General features: G+C 40.6%; 3 protein-coding genes across 5 annotated transcripts; 2 read left to right on the top strand and 1 right to left on the bottom strand.

Moving 5' to 3' along the window:
- Nucleotides 1–2229: 2229 nt before the first annotated feature.
- LOC114442488 (gap junction beta-1 protein-like) lies at nucleotides 2230–4829 on the top strand. 2 transcript variants are annotated; one of them, XM_028416072.1, is made up of 2 exons: nucleotides 2230–2364; nucleotides 3191–4829. In XM_028416072.1, the coding sequence occupies exon 2, from the start codon at nucleotides 3205–3207 to the stop codon at nucleotides 4030–4032; it is 828 nt and encodes a 275-aa protein (XP_028271873.1). In that variant the 5' UTR covers nucleotides 2230–2364; nucleotides 3191–3204; the 3' UTR covers nucleotides 4033–4829. The 2 variants fall into 2 exon arrangements, with proteins under 2 accessions (XP_028271873.1, XP_028271872.1); XM_028416071.1 differs by lacking the exon at nucleotides 2230–2364 and adding an exon at nucleotides 2850–2955.
- Nucleotides 4830–5682: 853 nt separating this feature from the next.
- LOC114442357 (gap junction alpha-3 protein-like) lies at nucleotides 5683–8569 on the top strand. Of its 2 annotated transcripts, none has more exons than XM_028415823.1 (2): nucleotides 5683–6016; nucleotides 6785–8569. In XM_028415823.1, the coding sequence occupies exon 2, from the start codon at nucleotides 6809–6811 to the stop codon at nucleotides 7892–7894; it is 1086 nt and encodes a 361-aa protein (XP_028271624.1). In that variant the 5' UTR covers nucleotides 5683–6016; nucleotides 6785–6808; the 3' UTR covers nucleotides 7895–8569. The 2 variants fall into 2 exon arrangements, with proteins under 2 accessions (XP_028271624.1, XP_028271625.1); XM_028415824.1 differs by lacking the exon at nucleotides 5683–6016 and adding an exon at nucleotides 6246–6659.
- Nucleotides 8570–13112: 4543 nt separating this feature from the next.
- On the bottom strand, nucleotides 13113–14398 carry vma21 (vacuolar ATPase assembly factor VMA21). The gene is made up of 3 exons (XM_028416390.1): nucleotides 14217–14398; nucleotides 13802–13911; nucleotides 13113–13364 (listed from the first exon to the last, which is right to left on the bottom strand). The coding sequence occupies exons 1-3, from the start codon at nucleotides 14276–14278 to the stop codon at nucleotides 13225–13227; spliced, it is 312 nt and encodes a 103-aa protein (XP_028272191.1). The 5' UTR covers nucleotides 14279–14398; the 3' UTR covers nucleotides 13113–13224.
- Between the last annotated feature and the right edge of the window lie 6127 nt (nucleotides 14399–20525).

Raw genomic sequence — 20525 nt, 5'->3', positions numbered from 1 at the left:
GTGGAGGTGAAGAGGCTGGACTTTGGTGACACTGCCTGTCTGTCTCTGTGGAATGTGAAGGAAATGGCCCCAGAGATGGCTGACCTACCACTTCAAGCAGTGCAGGTCTCACTAGCAAAAGTAAGCAGTTCCATGTTTTAATTCTTATTTAAATTGCACAACAAATAATCATAATAGGTATGTAAATGCTTGACTGAACCAGAAACAAACACTAAAGTGAGTTTGGCAAAGAAGAAGCTGAGCCAGAACACTAGACTCATGTGGACTTTACAGTGAAGCTGAATGAAATCTCTGACTGAGAGAACATGTTAAAATGGTCCAGGATGAGCATATTATGCTTTTCAGAATTTGCATACAAGGAAATGGTTAATAAAGTTGAGCTGTGAGGGCGTAGACGTTAACTATTAGCATTTGTTTTCATGATTAGTCACAGCTTTATCTATTGTTCAATGATAAGGGAAATGAATTATCTCAGTTCATGGTATATTGTGTCTGTTTCCTCTCCCTCAGGTGACGCCTTTAAATGGCAGAGACTGGTCTGAGGAGGCGGTGAGCTGGTTCAAAGCGATGGTCCACAACAGGACGCTTTATGCCAGACTTTACCCACAGGGGTCCAAAGTTACAGTTGAACTGTTCTTGGAAAAGGGAAAGCTAGGAGCTATGAGGTACTTAAAGTGTGAAACATACAAGTCAATTATTCATGCATTTTTGTCTCATAACAGAATTTTAAACGACAAAAAAAGAGTCATTATATTAATTACCAGACCTTGGTATTGTAATTTTTTTTTCAGGAGGGGGGCATCCCTGTCTCTAAGGTTGGCCCAGAATGGACATGCAAACCACATCAACATGCAGAATGATGGTCTCAGGAAAATAAGTAAGGGCAGTTCTATTTTGTTTGTACATACAGTGGGTGGCAGTGTTGCCCTGGTATCCTACAGTGGTACTTTTCATTTTTCATTCAGAATCTTTCCCAGTATTGCCAATTTCAAGTCTTACTTTTATTCTGTTTTATAGATGCTGTTCAACTCCAAAAGCAACAACAGGAAGCTGACTGGGAGAAATACCTCATCTCACGGTATACTCAAAGCAAGAAGTAATTCAGCCTGAGGAGAATGTGTGTGCACTTTTGTTGATGCCATTTTATACTTTTAAAGGTATAGTTATGTACGTTACAAACAGTAGGCCTGTTTTTGTTATGTATTTTGTTTTTCTCCTTATATTCTTCTTGTTTAATATTGAGCTCTTGTGCAAAGGGCTATCCTGTTGTTTTTTTGGACACAACAGTGCTTTTCAATTAAGGATGTGTTCTTTTCAGTTATATACTAAATGGCCTGTGTTTCCATAGAGAGGATGTAAATGAGGTTTAGTTCATTCAAAGAATTACCAAGCCACCCACCCTCCCACTACACTTGTCATAAGTGACGCAGAAATGCGCATGGAACCGTGAACTGCTGGAGGTTGTTTGACAGTGCATGACAAATGATCACATTGTTGTGTTTCCACTTGCATGCAGTTTGTTACTGTAAATTATTGTTTCTACTACTACTGGAAGGCATTAGAGTAGAACAAATCTGCATTAAATATTGCTGTACTTTCATCAGTAAAGTATGTGTCTGAGAACAATGAGTGTTTTTACCTCTGTTCACATTAACTCATTCTTAAGTTGCAAAAATGAATGAAATAGGGTCCAGGGTGGCCATGACCAATAGTATTCTGTGCTGCAGAGTACATTTCATTCAAAGGTTTATGTCTGGGCTTTTTGCCAGAGAAAAATCTAGCAAATAGTTAAAAATACATGTATTCAAAATTAATTTTATTCCATCTCCATAATGAAAGCATGTGTTGTTGAAATAATTATATTTGTTGCTTGCATTATTTCCAGTATTAAAGCATTCAGTTTAATCTGGAAGGCTCAGTACTGCCTACTCTATCAGTGTTTGTATCTTGTGGATGAATTCGCAAACCTCTCGGTGACTCTGTGCTCTCAGTGGCAGTGGCTCAGGTCAAAAGCTCCCTTCACTTCCCTGCCCTGTCAAGCAGAATAAATAATGTGGCAGGCTGAGGCCTTTTGTGTCCACACAGATTCCTTCTTTTGCCCGGGGTAGGCGGAAGTCGAGGCGTTTGATCTGAATTCTAAAGAGTCTTGTTGCAGCCCAATAAAGGGCACCATTGTATGTAAATAGTTTATATAAGAGCATATGACTGCTACGGTGCAGGGCAGTGGCTAGTGGCGGAGGAATGATTTGCATTTTCCAAACGCATGGTGTTCTCAATCCAGCCTTCTGGCTTGCTAAAAAGCACAATATTTTAATTCATTTCTTGCCAATTTGTACACATTTTTGTGTACCACCACAACTGAAGGTAAAAAAACACGTTCTATGCTTTTTATTCTGTTTTGTACTAACACTGTGGGCAAGGGGAATGGATTTGGTGTGGGTGATGGCTGACATGTGCCTCGACAAATATTTGGCATACTCATGTTATCATTACCCTCTATAAATATATATATATATGTATATATAATTATTGTTAAATATGATCTTAGATGCTGTAATGATATATTTTTTTTTCACACACTAGACACTTTTTTCTGGTCTTAAACAATCTCACAATGAGATGTCCTGCTGTTTCCGTGGAGGAATTTGCTGTCTGTCAGTCTGTCTGTCTGCATCTGGGCTGCAGGCCAGTCTGAGAGTACAGTATTAATACAGGGCAACCAAACCACGTGGTTCTGCAAATGTTTAGCAATTGGCCTCAACCTTTTGCGTCTTGTGACGGTGCATGGTGGTAGGCCATCGCCCCTGCTTTTATACAGCCAGCAGGCTACTTGGCAATTCTTGTCTGTCGTTCCTTACTTTTGCCAAAATCCATCTTGATGCTCAGGTCACATCTCAAGATGGTCATCTTTGGATCCGGCGCTGCGTACGCCGCTTGCACCGCCGGCTGAGCCTGGTAAACCTTTAAGAAAGCTAAGATTAGAACTTTTTGTAAATTGTATTTTTGTATATAATGGCATTTGTTGGTCTGAGATTATTATACTTGAAAAGCCATTTTTCCAAATATGACTTTATGCCAATATAGAAGTGCACCTTTTTTACTTAATTTATTTTTTCCCTGAAGGAAAAACTCATTGGTGATACAGTGCATCTATGTAATATTAACTCAATACTTATTTTTGATGTTTTAGACCTGGAGTCGAAAATGAACTGGGGAACCTTTTATGCCGTGATCAGCGGCGTAAACAGGCACTCTACAGGCATTGGCCGCATTTGGCTCTCAGTCATCTTCATCTTTCGCATCCTGGTCCTGGTGGTTGCTGCGGAGAGCGTCTGGGGTGATGAAAAATCCGGCTTCACCTGCAACACCCAGCAGCCCGGTTGCAACAGTGTCTGCTACGACCAGTTTTTCCCAATCTCGCACATTCGCCTGTGGGCACTCCAGCTCATCCTGGTGTCCACCCCCGCACTGCTGGTGGCTATGCATGTAGCTCACCGAAGGCACATCGATAAGAAGATCCTGAAGAGGACTGGACGTGGCAGTCCAAAGGAGCTGGAACACATCAAGAACCAGAAGTTCCAGATCACAGGGGCTCTGTGGTGGACATACATGATCAGTATCATCTTCAGAATCGTCTTGGAGGTGGCTTTTCTCTATATCTTTTACTTGATCTATCCAGACTTTAAGATGGTGCGCTTGGTGAAATGTGACTCGTACCCTTGCCCCAATACAGTGGACTGTTTTGTCTCCAGGCCAACAGAAAAGACCATATTCACTGTGTTCATGCTGGCAGTGTCAGGGGTGTGTGTGCTGCTCAACCTGGCCGAGGTGGTATACCTCATTAGCAGGGCCTGCAAACGGTACTTTGGTGGTTCTGAGGATGAGTCTAAGGTGGACTGGATCACTCGAAGATTGTCTTCTTATAGGCAAAATGAAATCAATCAGCTGATAGCAGATCATTCTCTCAAGTCTAAGTTCACTGTGCCTAAAAAGAGCCCACCGGAGAGGGGCGAGAGGTGCTCAGCTTTCTGATAACCACACCATTCCATGGAGCATTAATGATTCATACTATTTATTTATGTATCATCCTCTCAAGTGCTTGTTGATATTATTTTTTTCTGTTTTGTTTTACTTAAACTTTAGCTGCTGTTCTTGTCTAAACTGTTTGGAGGTTTTATGTGTTAGGTCATTTACCACAAATATGACATAGCTGATGGTGCTGTATGACCAAGAGTAATTTCAGTGGCTGTCGTACATCAAAAGTTGAGACTGTGGGCTTCATAGGTTTGAAAATAAGATTCACAACAACATGACTGCACCCTACACCAGGCTTTTTTTTTCTTTTGCCCAAAGGCAGGAACAAACAAATCAACAAATAGGCAGAAAAAAGCTTGAACACGAACATTTGTGATTTTTGACAAAACAAACTGCCAAGATATGGGTCTTTATTGCAGCAGAGATTACAAAAGCAATTAAAATGCTGGAAAAGAAATGCTCATTTAGACTAAAAAGTAATGGTAGCACAGTATCTGTCATATTTAATCCAGTCAGAGGCATAGGAAGAAAATGACTTGTTTCTTTAAGTCAGCTATCTTATGGTGGGTAAGGCTTTTATTGATTATGCTAAACTAAAAGACGGCCATAAATGTTCTAATCTGATTTAGCATATTGCTTTAAAAACATTATAAGAGTTGGTGCTAGGAACCCAAAGATGTTTGTAAGATATTTTCCGAACACGGCTGTCATGTAATGACATGAGAAACATATATGTTAACACAACAAGTACTCTGAACGATGACATTTGATGTGTCATCAAACCTTCACTCTGGATGAAGTGGCAAAATCACAATAATACTTCTATTGTTGTTCCTTGGCTTGTCTGCTGAGTCATCTTTAGAAGTTTGACAAATTCCAGTACTGTACATACATTGTGTCTTTGTATAAGCCTATATCTTCTCTTTGTGTGATATTTTTTGACCCTTCGCTTTCATAAAATTGGACCTGCTTCCTTTAATATTAGAGTATGCTAAAGTATGTTCCTCAAATGCTCTCAGAATGTGTCGTGCACCGAGATGTGTTTATATACATGCTCTGTCATGTTAACCTGATTTTTATTGTACATGTTGTAATTGATACAGAAAACCTTTGTTGTCAAAATGCACATATATCAGTTTACATCCAGGTAAACAATCCAGTTAAATATACAATGGGTTGAACCTATATATACAGTGTACATTATGTAATATAAAGAATAAACTGCCTGATCATTTGATGTAATATGAAGTTATTTGGTAAACATACATTTGTTTCTGTACATTATGAAATGTTTGCACTAACGATGGGTGAAATAATTAAATCTGTTTTCAGATTTGTCACAAATGTTTCCAGTTCAGTAAAATTTGGGATCATCCCTCTGATGTCTTGAAACTAAAACTTTTCTCTGACTTGCCTTCTTGAGGATGCCAATGGCTACTCATCTCCAAATCACCCCCCCCCCCCCTCCCCATGATAGGAGAGAGACCCTTGTGCTATATTTAGACCTCAGAAACACTTGTGGCCAGACAGACTTAGCAGGCAACATCATTGGACAACTGCCCTGTCACTCACTGTAACAAGCGAGTAGGGCTTTAATAGTTTACATTAGAGAGGGTGTGCTGTGCCAAATTTAACCACGGAGGGAAGGAGGGGCGGACACGTCGGACATGGTTGAGAGTGTGGCCAGAGGGTTATGTGTGTGTTATGGTCAAGCGGAAGACCCCGGGGCCTGGATCCTAATTCCTGCCTGGGGCCGTGTTTGAAGACTGAGTTGTTGGGGTTTGTTGGTGTGGAACTAAGTTTGTGGCCAGCAGGAGTCCACGATTCCTGTCCATTCAAGGGCATTGCTGGGGGTCCTAAGAAGAGCAGTGTTGCACTGAGGCCTGTCAGTGAAACAAGGCGGCCTCATGGACCCTCCGAGGAGTGCAGCGCTTCACCGCAGGGGATCTATAAGTTGACATGGTGACTTTCTTCAGCAAATGTGAGTTTCTTTGATTATTTGTGGTCTGAAATACCTGTTTAGGCTAGGTCTAATAAATAAATCCATGTGGCTCTCAGGATCAGAAAAGCCTTCTTTATTCTTTTTCTAATATGACTATTCTGACCCACAGTTAATCATGTTAGGTTTTCCTTGAAAGCACAGTTGTATAAAATCACTGCTGAGTGTACTATTATTAAAACATCAGATGGATTAGAAGCAACTCCTTTAACATCAGTTCACCTGCCACATTTCAGCAGTTCGTTCTCCCTCCTGCTAGCATACCTTGAATTTCCTCTCCTGCTACTGTAGAGTACACCCTTCAGAGCAGAATATATTTATAACATAATGTGTCACAGGAGCTGACAGTACCAACATTACTCAACTGGTTCTTATTCGCACTTGTACCACATCTGCTCCGTGTTTGATTTCACTTCGTGTGGATCATGTTGCCACGCCTTGAGTCATGAATGCCGGGAGCTACAGAAACATGACTGAAACCTGCCTTCTGCCTGTCCACACTTGCCAAATATATACCCTCCTAAAGTAAATATAATCCTGTCTGCATCCACGTGGATAAGGCCACTACCTGCTCAGCTCAGTTAGCAGCTCGGCTCCTTGTTTGGCCTGAGCTCCTCTGAACTTGGTAAGAGAAGTTGTAATAGGAACATTGAAGCTCACTTTAGCACCTAGATTACTTTTATTCTAGCCATTTCATATACTTGTTCTGTCAGCCTGTTTCTCTAATGCTTATTTTTAATGCCTCTGCAGTCCCAGATCTGAGCTCACACAGCCATGGGTGACTGGAACCTGCTGGGAAAGCTTCTAGAGAAAGCTCAGGAGCACTCCACCGTAGTGGGGAAGGTGTGGCTCACTGTCCTGTTCATCTTTCGCATCCTGATCCTGAGTGCTGCGACAGAGAAGGTGTGGGGAGACGAGCAATCCGGCTTCACATGTGACACTAAGCAGCCTGGTTGCGAGAATGTATGCTATGACATCACTTTCCCCATCTCCCACGTCCGCTTTTGGGTGCTGCAGATCATCTTTGTGTCCACACCGACTTTGATCTACCTAGGGCATATTCTTCATCTGGTGCGGATGGAGGAGAAGCAGAAAGATAAGGAGAAAGACCATGGACATAATTCGGACAAACAGGCCCTAATTGTGGACACCAAGCACAAGAAGGCCCTGATAAGGGACACTAAGGGACGTGTACGCCTGCAGGGGGAGCTCTTGCGCACATATGTCTTCAATGTGATCTTTAAGACCCTGTTTGAGGTGGGCTTTATTGTGGCCCAGTACCTCTTGTACGGCTTTGAGCTGAAACCCATGTACACATGTGACAGACCACCCTGCCCCAATGTTGTTAACTGCTACATATCCCGCCCCACAGAGAAAACCATCTTCATCATCTTCATGCTCGGAGTGGCCAGTGTGTCTCTGTTCCTCAACCTCATAGAGATCTACCACCTTGGCTTCACTAAGTGCCGCCAGGGCATCACATTCAGGAGAGGCAACCAGTCCTGTGAGAGCGTTTCCAAGGAACCCGGCGACACTGCGGTGCCTTTTGCGCCGAGTTATGATGACTACTTCCATGAGCACCGCCCAGTCCAGCCTGCTTACCCACCCGTACCTAGCTACAACCTCACCCCGCTGTCTGCCGGCACAGACTCGTCCTTCCACCCCTACCACAGCAAGGCTGCCTACAAACAGAATAAAGACAACTTGGCAGTGGAAAGGAGCAGCAGCAAGCCAGAGGAATGTGACCTGAAAGGAAAGAGAGGAGCAGGATCTGCCCCTGGGTCACCCACGCAGGCCAGGCCCGGCCACGCTGCCAAACACAGCAACAACAAGACTAGAATAGACGATCTGAAGATATGAGGGGGTTTATGTTTCTCTGAGGGGTCTTAAATGCTGTGACGGGATCATATCTTGTTTGGAAGCATTCAAACATACTGAACTGAATGCTCTCTTTAAGAAGGTTTGACTCATTCCAACTTAGGGGAGTGACATTTATAGGGCACACAGCTGTACACAGAAGCTGTACTGTAATGTGTGAAGACATTTCTGACGAACTTTCCCAATCAAGGCAATTCTGCTGTCATATGTTCTGTGGTTTGAAACATTGAATTTCACTTTAGACAAAACACACTACTGGCAGCACATGTTGAAGGGTATTGGCATTTTGCAAATTGTGCTGACTTGTGGTATGAATCTTGCCATGATTCAGTAAAAACTGACTGCTCGGGTTTACAGCTGAGCTTTTTTCATCACGTGGAAATTCCACAGCAGAATAACCCGACCTTGTTTAAAGAAGCCTGATATGGTTACATTTATCTTCCTTTAATATATTTGAGGTCATCATCTAGCATACTTCACTTGAAGTGAAGTGTTGTGCAATACATAAACACACTGGAGCCTGGATTCACTGTGGCTGATTCCAGTACACACCTCAGAACAAATTGCACTGGTCTCAGGAGCTCTTTTTTTTTTTTTTGGACAGCACATAATTGCAAGCACATTGTTTTGCTTAACTGTATTTGTGTTTGTTTTCTGTAAGGCACTTGGTGACAGCCATATTTGTAAAATCATTTGAAATAAACCTGTCTTAAATTTGCACTGTTAGCGGCTCGTTTATAACTCAACTCTTCATCAGCAACTTTTGTTTCATAATTCTGAAATAATAAATTAAGACTCACTCACTCAGGAGTAAAACAATAGCAGTAATTATTATCAGTGCACAGTAGCTTTAACATTCAATTTTGTCACAACTCAAAATAATTTCACCAAATGTAGATAGTAGAAGTAGATAACCAGGAATTGCTTCATGATGCTTAACGATTTATACATTTCTGTAAATTGATCATACTTAAACCGGTAGTACCTAAATGTTACATTCAGGATAAAAAAATGTTTAGTTAGCAGATTACATGATAATATTAGTTGCTGTAACTAATCTTGATAATTTAAAATGTTTCCAACTTTGGCTCTTAAATCTTAATTATTACAATTTGAGACTATAATAACTATACATTCAATTCTTCCTGGGACCTACACAAATGCTTCCTATTGAATTGTATTGTAGTGATATCTATTTTCATTCTGACATTATTAGCCCAGATCCACACACGGATCTAATATTTCAACATGTCAAAAACATGTTCAAGCAGGAATAAAGCTGCCGTGTGTCGAGTCTGTGCCGTCTGCGTATCCCACACATGTATACAGCTCATACTCATACACAACACGCAGGCACCCCTGGTATGGAAACCTTGAAATTAATATATATGATATAGCTCATGATGCAAAGGCGCTCTCCTGCCTTCTGACTGGTACATTTATAATTTCCTGACGGTGAGCGTCAAAGGAAGAGCAAGTCAGATTTTTTAATTTAAACATATTAAAAACTAAAGAGCCTAATCTCTTTCAGTTGTAGTTTCTGTGTGTGTTGAGATAAGATTGAGTGCAGTCTGGGCATACTGAGCTGTGTTTTTGTGTGTTGTGTTGCCAGACACAATGTGCTTCGCATCCCCTCATATGTCACTGGAGAAAACAACTCAACCAGACCAAACAGTCAGAGGTGTTATTTGTAATATAAAGCTTCATAAATCAGTTTTTTACACATACTTTTTCACACACCAGGATAAAATATGAAGGCCATGTTGAAATATAATAAAGTGTGTTTTTGAAATGACGACAGGTTAGATGAGTTTTGACTTTAGATGTAGGCTCTCTGTCCAGCACTTTGAAATGAAATCATTTTATACATTCAACCATTTATTTTATAGTACTTTCATGTGTAGCTTGAAGGTATGCAGCAAATTCCTATAAATTATGTATAGCTACCAAAGTTAGCAACCATAAACAGCAGATGGATGCTCTTCAGTTGGACAGAATCACACAACAAGCATCATGTTTTTGTTTTTCTTTTTTTTACACATAACTTGTTTTTTTTTTCAGACTTTGGGATTTTGATGAATGGCGGCTTAGAGGATGAAATTAATAACAGCATGACTGCTTGTGACTACAAAGGCATGGTGATCAAAACTCAAAATGCAGTGAAAATGATTTGTGAGGCAGAACAGACGCTCGGTTTCTGTTAAAAATCAACACCTTCTGTGTTATTAACATTTTCTTTGGATCCTCCTTTTTACAATATCTCAATGTAACAGAACACTGCTGAGTTTTGTTAAGACATTAATTACTAAAACTGCGCAAAGACTTTGGACTTTAATTTAAACCATAACATTGTAATGGATAAATAACTTTCACATGGATAAACTCAATACAGAGCTGTTTGCATCCTCTGTATATGGCACCATTTTTTTTTACTTTACAGTATGTTACAATATTGTCTTTTTCATTTAATTTTAATCTAAATTTGCTTGAATAACTAACTAGTTTAAAACTCACACCACTTTTTTAGATTTTTTTAAATCTCTTGCCAGGCTCCTCTGCATCCATAACCTATTTTTCCCCTGAAGGCCACAGAGTATGCCTCAGATGACACCTCACACTTGAGTTGCAACAAGGACACCAGACGTCAGATGTCAGGGGTTTAAAAAAGACAGATTCCACCTGTCACTCCATCTTGAATATTTGGAGATGCAGTTACAGTCACATTGTTTTGTTGTTAAAATATATCATATCAACATATGTGTCATTATCAGGAAAGTGTGTTTGTTATTGTTTTCTTTTTATATGATGATAAGAATGAAAAGGAATTTATTTTCATAAAATGTAGATCAGTGTTTTCAGTTGTAGGTCACCAGCCCAATATACTGGACATAAATACTTCAATATTATAGTCCTCATAAAAAACTATATAACAGTCATTGTATTATAGGTTATTTTAAACTGTATTGCTTTAAATCAATAACTATGAAGTGATGCCCTCTTGTTGTTTCCTTGTGAACAAACACACACAAGTATCTTCTTGAAGCACTTCAACCTTTAAAATGTTTTTTGTTGCTTTATTCTGTTTGTTCCCTGTGGGGTGGTGTGCTGCACCAGCTGTAGTACAGCGCTCTACTGCCCTCTTCCTTTGCACTCACTTAAACACTGACAGGCTGTTGGATCTGCTGGGCCCGCCACCTGCTGGGCAAAGGAAACCCACCCGACAGGAACACCCCCACACTTCATAACACCATACAGTATTTCATTTGATTCATGTTTCTTTGTTTATAAATACAAATGTTGATGCATTCCTCTGAATGTGGGGTGTGTTATAGGACAGACATGAACACACTAAATAAAATAATTAGGGGTTATTGATTTGTTTAATCTCTGACTCGACTAACAGTTGGGTTCTTTCTGGCCTGTGTTTCATCACACTGACACTATGCACCAAACCTGCTAATGTGTGATAAATGACAGAGCCAGGAGCAAGGCCTGCCCTTGCACCAACTTTGTTTTGCTGCACGGGTACGCTCATGAAATATCAGCCAAAAGAAAAACGGAGGCTTCTGATGTTTGCTGACTGAATCAGTCTGATTGCTCGCAGGCCTGTCACCTCCATCACCAACACCAGCCTTGTTAAAGTCAATGCAGGCTGCACAGCTCTCATCTCGCCAAACCAGGCAAAATATAGAGCGGCAGCCACTCAGCAGCAGCAATGGTGAGAGAGAAAAGGTTTGCCCGACATGAGGGGGGGAAATGAACAGAAATCAGCTGCTGACATGGTCTCTGAGACAGAAAACATCATTATTGTTCGGCATCTGTCAGTTCTCATCTCTTTTTTGTGTGTTCTTTGTGACTGTTTGCTGCCACCATGTGACAACTCAAACTCCCTGCAGAAGTCTGCAAGTTATCTCATGGACTGTTGGGGGAAAAGTTGTGTCGTTATGGAAACTAGATTGATTCTTTTCACTACAGTCTTTGTCAGGCCTGGGAAAATCTGGTCCATCCACTTCAGAAGTTTTGATTTTAAAGAATATGGATCCAATGATCAGTGTTTACAGATGTCATTACAGCATTGAGTTAATGCTCATTAGGCTGGTTGTGAAAGTTTTAAAAGCTTCTGGGATAAACACTATAACATTAACAATAAATATATACGATGAATAGAGCCTCACAAAGGTTATAGTCACATACAGACTGATCTCTGCGTACACGTTTTAGTTGGGTATGACTTACACAACAGATGGTTGGGTCAGTCATGTCCTCCTGTGTGATACAGTTTGTTCATCACGCACAGAGATCTCATTCATACAAAACAAAGTGCAAGCTCTTATCATAGAATCAAAAACATTAAAAAAAATGTGTTCTGATTGCTTCTTATGGTGTCTTATTATTACTACACAGAAAGGACTTTTTGGTTTTGCAGTGCAAAATATAGAAGAAGTATGAAAGCTTCTCCGTGTATGTTTACACTCCTGGGAAACATAAAAAAAGACAAAAATATATGAAATAACTTTTCGTTGGTTTATTTTTAGGAAGTCAACACTCTGCATCATATTGGATTCACTCACATCTACACTCAAATCACAGAACCTACAAAAAAATGAATTTAAATAGTCTGATGTCTAATTTCACAGTGCCACCAAACTACAGGACACAGTCACACTACATCACAGAAAAATAAACACAAAAGACTAACAGATGGATTATTATGAAAGACAAGACATTTTGAAGATTTTCTTCCAAAATAAAGCATCAAAAGTAAACATACGACAGCCATCTTTAAACATGTGCAGAGAGGAACTGAAATCAACCGAAGGATCGTTTCAGTAACATTTTTTTTCAGAATGGATGGAGAGCATTTTGGAATAAAATCTTTTATGCACTAAAAGTGTGTGCATGCATCAGTCAAAGCCCAAGATTTTTTCCCATATGACACACTCTTTACTGGGAAGAGACTTACAGCACTCATCCAAATGGAAGCTTAGGACAAAGCCTCTTAAAAAATAGTAACCGTCCTCTGTCAGTAATGGTAAAAAATTTCAGAGAACAAAAAGTCAAAAAGCAGGCCTGCTGAGGCTTGTTAAAAAAGCAAACCCAGCAGCCTCCACTCCCCCCCATGACAGGGTAAATACAGTAGTTTCATGCTCAGGTTAAAACCAAAGTGCAAGCCAGAAACCTGACAGCCTGGTTTGTATGGTGCTGCGTCAAGTGTTGTTGGTGGCGGTGGCTGGGGGGGGGGGGGTGGGCTGTGGATCCTGACCCATGTCTGTCCATCTTTGTCAGCCTTGAAAGCTGATAAAGGACAAGCCTTAATCATGTTTGCCCTTGCCTTTAGGCGTGCCTTCATTCCAGGCCACATAAACAAACAGAGCAAGAACCACATGCACAGCGAGCACTGCGACAATGGCTGCATAAAAGTAGCTGTCAGAGCTTGACATCTTCATTGAACCTAAAAAAAAATGAAGAGGAGAGTTAATGGTGACGAGAAGCAGCTGTGTTACTGTGTCAGAAGTGCAGGAGTGTAATTTTTCATGTTTAGGATGCCTAAAGTTCAAACTTGATACATTTGATACAGAAGGAACTTCAACATGGAGATAATGGAGCTGTACGTGAGAGCCCAAATGTCAGATCCAACAGGAACAGACATTAAACAGACAATGTCTGTTTGAGCTTTTAGGGGCCTTTCATTTAATTGTTGTTAAATAAATGAGGCCAGTGTGTGTTGTTTATGGCTTAAAACCAATTCTTAAAAACACACTAAAGCATTGTTTTGATCATGTCAGATTAAGTTCAAGTAAAGACCAGGTGAAAAATCGTACTGCTTTCATCTAAAAGCAGCAGCTGTTACTACCCTGCAAACATGATGAAGCGATAAGACACACTTACCCTCAAATATGTACGCCTTTGATGCGAAGTAGAGTCCAATGGGCAGCGTGACCATCAGAATAGTGAAGAACAGCAGTGTCTTAAGGGCTGAAACCAAGGAGCTTTCATTTCTGCAGGAGTACAAGTTCAGGAGTCAGCCACGGTAACGAACAAGACAGCGACCCTACTATTAAGAAACAACGGGACGGAACACGCTGACTACTGATGTGGGGATGTCCTTTGGCGATTATTAATGCTGTGGTTCGGGTTTACGCCACATTAAAGAAAAGTTTTCTTCGCTTTAGCACATGCTCTGCATCAAACGGCACAGCAGGAGACCCAGGTTTTAAGGCCAGGCGTCACTAAAAGCCCAGGAGCTAGCTAGCTAGCTAGCTAATGTTTGCTAGCAATCAGTCAATTTGAAGAGTTCTCTCACCCTCTAAAATGCGACGGCGGGACGGCTGAGGCGTCTGGAGATGCTCTGACGGATCCGTCCATTGCTGAGGTGACAGGAGGTGAAATAAAGATGAAACTAATAAGTGGGAGCAGGTTGTGTTTATCCCTCTCTGTGTTGTGCTGTCACTGCTCGCCACTTCCGGTTTAGTCATGAGACTGTCACATGACAGGGTCTGACGCCCGCTAGTCTCGCGAGAAAGCGCTTTTTGTCTGAGATGCTGTGGATTCATTTCAGCTGCTTGTGGGTCTCATGTGTCTGTGAGGACGTTATTTGTCTTGCTGCTAGTGGCAACCATTCACATTCACATCCATCCTGTTTGTTTATGGAAAAAAATGAAAAATAACAAAAATATGTAAAATATTTACATTTAAGATCCATCAGAAATACTAGTTTATAACAAGGGTTAAATACATCTTTTTTAAATTATTAAAATACAATCTGTGAGGTAGGTTGAACATTTTAATTTAGCATAAATTCATTTTAGTGCACATTTGGAAAAATATTGAATTTTAATAAATAAATAATTTTGTCATATATTGGGTACCTCAAATAAAATCAAACTTAATCATTGTTCATATACTTTTTGAAGAATTTGTTATGCTGAATATTACATCTAAAACACACACACAGAGTGAAGTGTTTTCCCCTCTCTAGGAACACACTGAATACAAGAACACAGTGCAAAACTAAACTAAACAGTAAGGGTGCAAACATGAGGTAAATGCAGATCTCCACTGACAGATGTGATGTAGCCTTTAGTGTGTTATGAAAAACCAAATGTTAGCAGAACACAACAAATGCACACTCACAACAACACCACTGTCTTTCCACTCTATCCTCACAGATACAGGCTCTAAAAATACATATAAAGGGGAAGAATGTTAAAGTGTAAGTCCATTATTCAAGGTTCATTTGCTGTGTCCTTTAATAAACTGCATCTTTGGTGGAAAAAAAAACCATGACATGACATAACCTGAGAGACCTCAAATGGACCTTTCACATGCTGCTGAGTGATGTAACACTGTAGAATCTTTCTGGTCTGATTTCAAATGTAACAGAGAGCCATTTAGACCATTTCGTGTCAAGTGTATACATTTAGTGTCTGTGTTTCTGGTAAAAGTCTCCCTGGCTGAGTGTCAAGGAGTGGCACTTTCTGCTCCAGTTGGCTTTGTTCTCACCGGTCCCTTGCACACTCAGCAGGTTCCCCCAAAACACATTTAATTTGAAAAGACTCTCAAAAGAGACCAGCCAGAACTGCTAAGAACACTCCAGTGATGTGTGTTCAAAATAACCATTTTGCTTTCTGCGGGAATTTCACTCCTAAGTAGTTATCTGGCAAAAAGCCCCCAAAAAGACTTCCCTGACTCCGCAGACGCAGAGGGATGTCGCAGCGAATCATATTATTTTTAAATCTGTTGCTGCGTGAAACAACCAGAGCAATTTTAAAAATTATTTTCTGCCTCTTTTGTTTCGGTAGTGTTGCATTTTTGGAAACAGACAGGAAGCGTTGGAGGGGGGGCATTTGAAGACAGTGCTGCTGTTATCATCATATGTGCTGACTAACAACCAGGCTGGGAGAGAGGGAGGGTGGCAAGGAAAGGGTTAACGTCGACCTGCAGCAGGTAGGTGGAGTTAGCAGGAGATGGAAATGAGGCTTGGGTCCTCTGGCCTGCAGCAGCGTGACACTGAGCTTTATTGTGGACATTTGGATAATTGTGTGGAAGAAATTCGTGACTTCGTTTCTCCCCCCGTGTTGAACTGAACTGAACTCAAGTGAAATGAAGTGGTAGCGCTGCACAATGAAAATCAGACGTCTAAAGAAGAATCTTGCATGCAATAAAACTCTTTATGTTCAACCATAGGCTTTATCTTCATCTGAAATCTCATGCAAACCTGCCATCTCTCTTTTCTCTGATAATATCCCGCTCCTTCTCTGTCCTCTCTCCAATGATATTGTCCTCTTGTGAATTTATGTGAATTTAATAACAGCCTGAGCTGCTGTCAAAGCACTTTGTTAATCTTGTTTTAAAAGGTGCTGTATAAATCAAGTTTATTGTGGTCGTATTATAAAATAAAGACTAAAAAAGAAGACAGGATCTGGAACTCAGGGATACTGTAAATGTAAAAAGTTTGGACATAAGAAGAATTAAGTACAAATTAAGGAGAAAGACAAATGCCTTTGGGTGTTCAATGCTCATTTAAATGGAACTGCTGAGCCATCATTCATTGATAGATCTGCAGAAAACCCATGCATCTGGAACATACCAGGGTTCATGAGTGGAGATGTCGCAGGACACATTACACCAATCATTAGAGTTTGTACTAATTATAATACAAGCAAGCAAAACTAATCATTAGAGTTTGTATTAATTATAAAATAAACAGAGACCTCTTTTTATAAACAGGTCTTCAGATATTATTCCAAACCCTCCTGGAGTTTTATTTTCTCTAGAAACAGATGCAAAGCTAAAAATTAATTAGATAGTTTATTGCACTGAGCTTTGGGAATAGAACATGAACCACAGAAGCTACAAGTAAATGTTCACCCTGTTTTGGTGGGATTATGTATTTTATTAAAACAACCAGTTCTAAAATAGAAACTTGATCCTGATCTCCAGCCTTTGTGAAGTATTTCTCAGGGCCCTCTGGGTCGGGACTCCCGTTGTGATGCCTTTTGCACTCCCTATGTCACCAGTAGGCTATGTCAGACATGAGGCACTCCACCCTCCACACCTGTTGTTTTGACCGAGCCGCACAGAACAGGGAACTGTTACCGTAAATGAAGTTTCCAACCAGAGTGAGGATTTAAGCGCTTTAAAAATAGTCCATGCTATTCATAACGTTATTGCTGCAAATTGTACAAATGCCGCCACGGGCAGAGGTTGTTATTAGCAATAAATCATGTCAGCAAGTATTATCCCCTCAGTCCTATGTGACGAAGGATGGTGGTTGTATTTCACTGCTGTATTTTTATTTATTTTTATTTACATTTTAAACCATTTGACTTCATTGATTTTCAGAAGAAAATACTGCACAGTTCATTCCACACGATGATAAAAACAGTGATGAATTCAACCACTGTTCTACTTAGACTTAGTTAACATTATACATCCATCTTCCAGCTGACCTTTGACCTTCTGGCGGTGTTTGTTATGGCCTATGCATCTAAATGTACGTAACCTTTTACTCTCTGTTTATTGCTGGTATTAGGAGAGAGACAGACAGCTATTCACACACTCATTCACACCTACAGATCGCCAATCAGCCCAACAGGCCAGACAACATTATGCCCAGAGAGAACAGGAACCCTCCCACACATCCTGCACATAGGTTCAGAGTGCATGTGCTGTTATGTTCTCTCAGACTTCAATGCATAACAACAACTGCATATCTTCAGGTTGCAGTATATTTTAAAATAGCTCTGCCTCCAACCAGCATCTGAACATGTGTTTTATATTAGTAATACAAATAAATGTGTCAAATTTTTCTCGTCTGCACACGGCAGGTCCATCATGCCGGGTGCCAGTAAGTGCAAGCCTGTCACTGAGTCACATACTATGTCCACCAAGCAGCATCCTCCGGGACTCAAACTTGAAGCCTATGCGGAAGTGCTGCAGCCGCTAGGGGCCGGCTCCAGAAGTGAGTCAGTCCCCACAGACTCCCATGTTAAAATGGCCCACTTTACAGCAGAAATAAATGTGTGTACATCCTGAAGAATCACCATCATCTATGTTTCTTGCTCTCATCAGCTTTCTTGGACTCACAACACCTAAAACCTCCTGGTAGTTTTGTGACCCACAGCCCAACGGGACATGTAGGAACACATTATATGCATGAAGACACAGGCAGTGCTAAACCCAGTGCACAAACCCATTAGGAGACTTGCTATTGTAGCAGCAGGCCCACAGTGAGACCCCACTGCAGTAAAATGCATCGATGTGCAAGAGCTGTAGAAATTCCTCTGTGCAGAGAGAACGGTTACGTCTGACTTCATCCAGCGGGCGAAGAAAAAAAAAAAAACCATCATGCCATGCTAGTGTTGTGCTATATAATGCCTCATTGCTCAGCTTTTTTGTGTGTTAACCACATTTGTGGCAGAGTTCTGCTGCTGTGGAAATAATCTTTATCTCTCATAAATGATGAGTTTCTTCGAGGCCTTTGGTTGTGCACACACACCACCCAGGAGAGGAAGAAAATAAGCAATTATAGCACACGGCTGAGGAGGGGGCATTGTGTCTGAAATGTTCAGGTTTATACCTTGATCCTCTTGGTCTAGTTGTGAAATACTCAGTGAAGTCACAGGGATGCTGCACATGGAACTCTGTTAGTATAATTTTTGCAGAACATTATTACATCAGAGTGAAATTGACCTTTGATTTCTTTAATATAAAATGACATCACATCATCACTAATCCTTGAATGATGGCAAAAACCACATGTTGAGAAGTGGCAGCGACCTGAAACACTCTCTGTAAGTTACATTGGTGTGGAGGCATGAGCTGAACTTGGTAACTTCAGGCACTGCTTTGTGTGTCATGTCGATTTTGAATGTTATTTTATTTGGTTAGGCTTACAGTTACAAAGAGCTGTAGGTGAACAAATGATACACACATTATTTACCAGATTTGTAATAAAAAAACAAGACCTGCCTTTTTATGTGATATGAAACAATAATATTTCTCTTACATTTGAGTGTAGCATTGAATGATCATGACCCTTTCTTTCTCCCTGAGACAAAACAAAAGCAGAAAACGGAGCTGATTTTCCAGTGAAACCAAACAAGACAGAACCACATGTGTATGTGAAGTTGGCAAAATACAGTCATGAGTTGTGATGGCTCTCATAGCGTATAGGGCAGCACACATAGATCACGCTGTCCTTGAACATAACTGTAAGACAAATGTCTTCACAGGCTATTGCCCTTCATATTAAATCACAGGCAGAATGACAGATGGATGGATGGTGGATCATTTCAGCATTTCATCCCTAACTCTAAATTGTATTTTAGATTTACCTGACTAGAAATGTGTCATGTAATCAATATCTTTTTTTTTTCCTAACAGAATTCTCATGGAATAAAAATTTTAAATCGTAGCTGTAGTTATATTTTACACACACACACACATTACACAGAATTGACAGTCATCATAAATAAAAGCTTGCAGAGCTGGTCTTGCACGTTAGCTCTCTGAAACTCTGGCATGGTCAGATTGCGATTTTAATTTTTAAAATATTTCTCCTTCCTGCAGTGAATTGTGGTGAAATGTCCATAAAGTCCAGAATATTCTAGTCTGGAGATGTAGTTTGCTGTGAGTGTATCTATTCACAAAATCATCTTTGACATTAACACACTTTAAAATTCATAGCACAACTCAAATGGGATCAAATGTGTTTCTCATCATCAACAATTTTCCAAAATCAAGTCCCACAGGTGTCCACTGAAGGTAAGTGATTTTTTTGCCTCTGTTTCGCTAACAATCCCATCACGGTAGCTTCAAACATCAGTCTTCACATCCAGCTCTTCAGTCAGAAAAAGAAAAAAGACGCTAAATTCTGCTTTCTTACAAAAGAATAAATAAACAATACACGCAATAAGAGCACTGAATAAATAGTAGCCGGTGAGACAAAATGGGGGGGAGGAGGATCCATTAGTCTGTGACTCTTTGGTGTGGTGGAGTCGACGCTGTCATTTTCCCTGGAGCTGCTTTAGCCACTCATCTGTAGCTGACCTTGCACTGGCATGTGGGCTGCCTCTTCCTTCCACATCACAGACACTGATTTGTAAGACGTGGAACTGAACAGTTTTGTGCCATTTTGCTGCTCTGAAACTTGACTTGACAGCACCTGGCTCTCAGAGACGGCCTGAACCGCCGCGCTGAGCCAAGATCCGCCCCGTAGATTCAGATTTCTTCTCCTGCACATATAATCATCCACTAATGCTTTAATTCAGTCAGACATCAGGCAACACATCTACGCCTGCAGAATACACAAGTCAGACAACGGATCATTAAGTAAATGGGAAATATGTTTATAAATCCTTAATTTGACTTTATGAATGTATAATCTGTTTAATATTCCAGTAACAGTGCATCATATCAAGAATGTGTCACACTGACATCTTGGAGCCTCCCTGTGAGGTGAACTGCTCATAGTTTGTTTGCTGGGTGGAAGTTATGCTTGGAGGCTGTCAGAGCTGATCTTGGGCAGGGTGACATGTGCTCAGGCACACTTGCACTATCACGAAATTACATCTCTCCTCTCCTGATGCATATCATGTCCCTCAGGCAC

The sequence above is a fragment of the Parambassis ranga genome, chromosome 10, assembly GCF_900634625.1.
Source record: "Parambassis ranga chromosome 10, fParRan2.1, whole genome shotgun sequence".
NCBI lineage: Eukaryota > Metazoa > Chordata > Actinopteri > Ambassidae > Parambassis > Parambassis ranga.
Note: the sequence above shows the minus strand (reverse complement) of the source record. Positions and strands in the feature narration are given on the sequence as shown.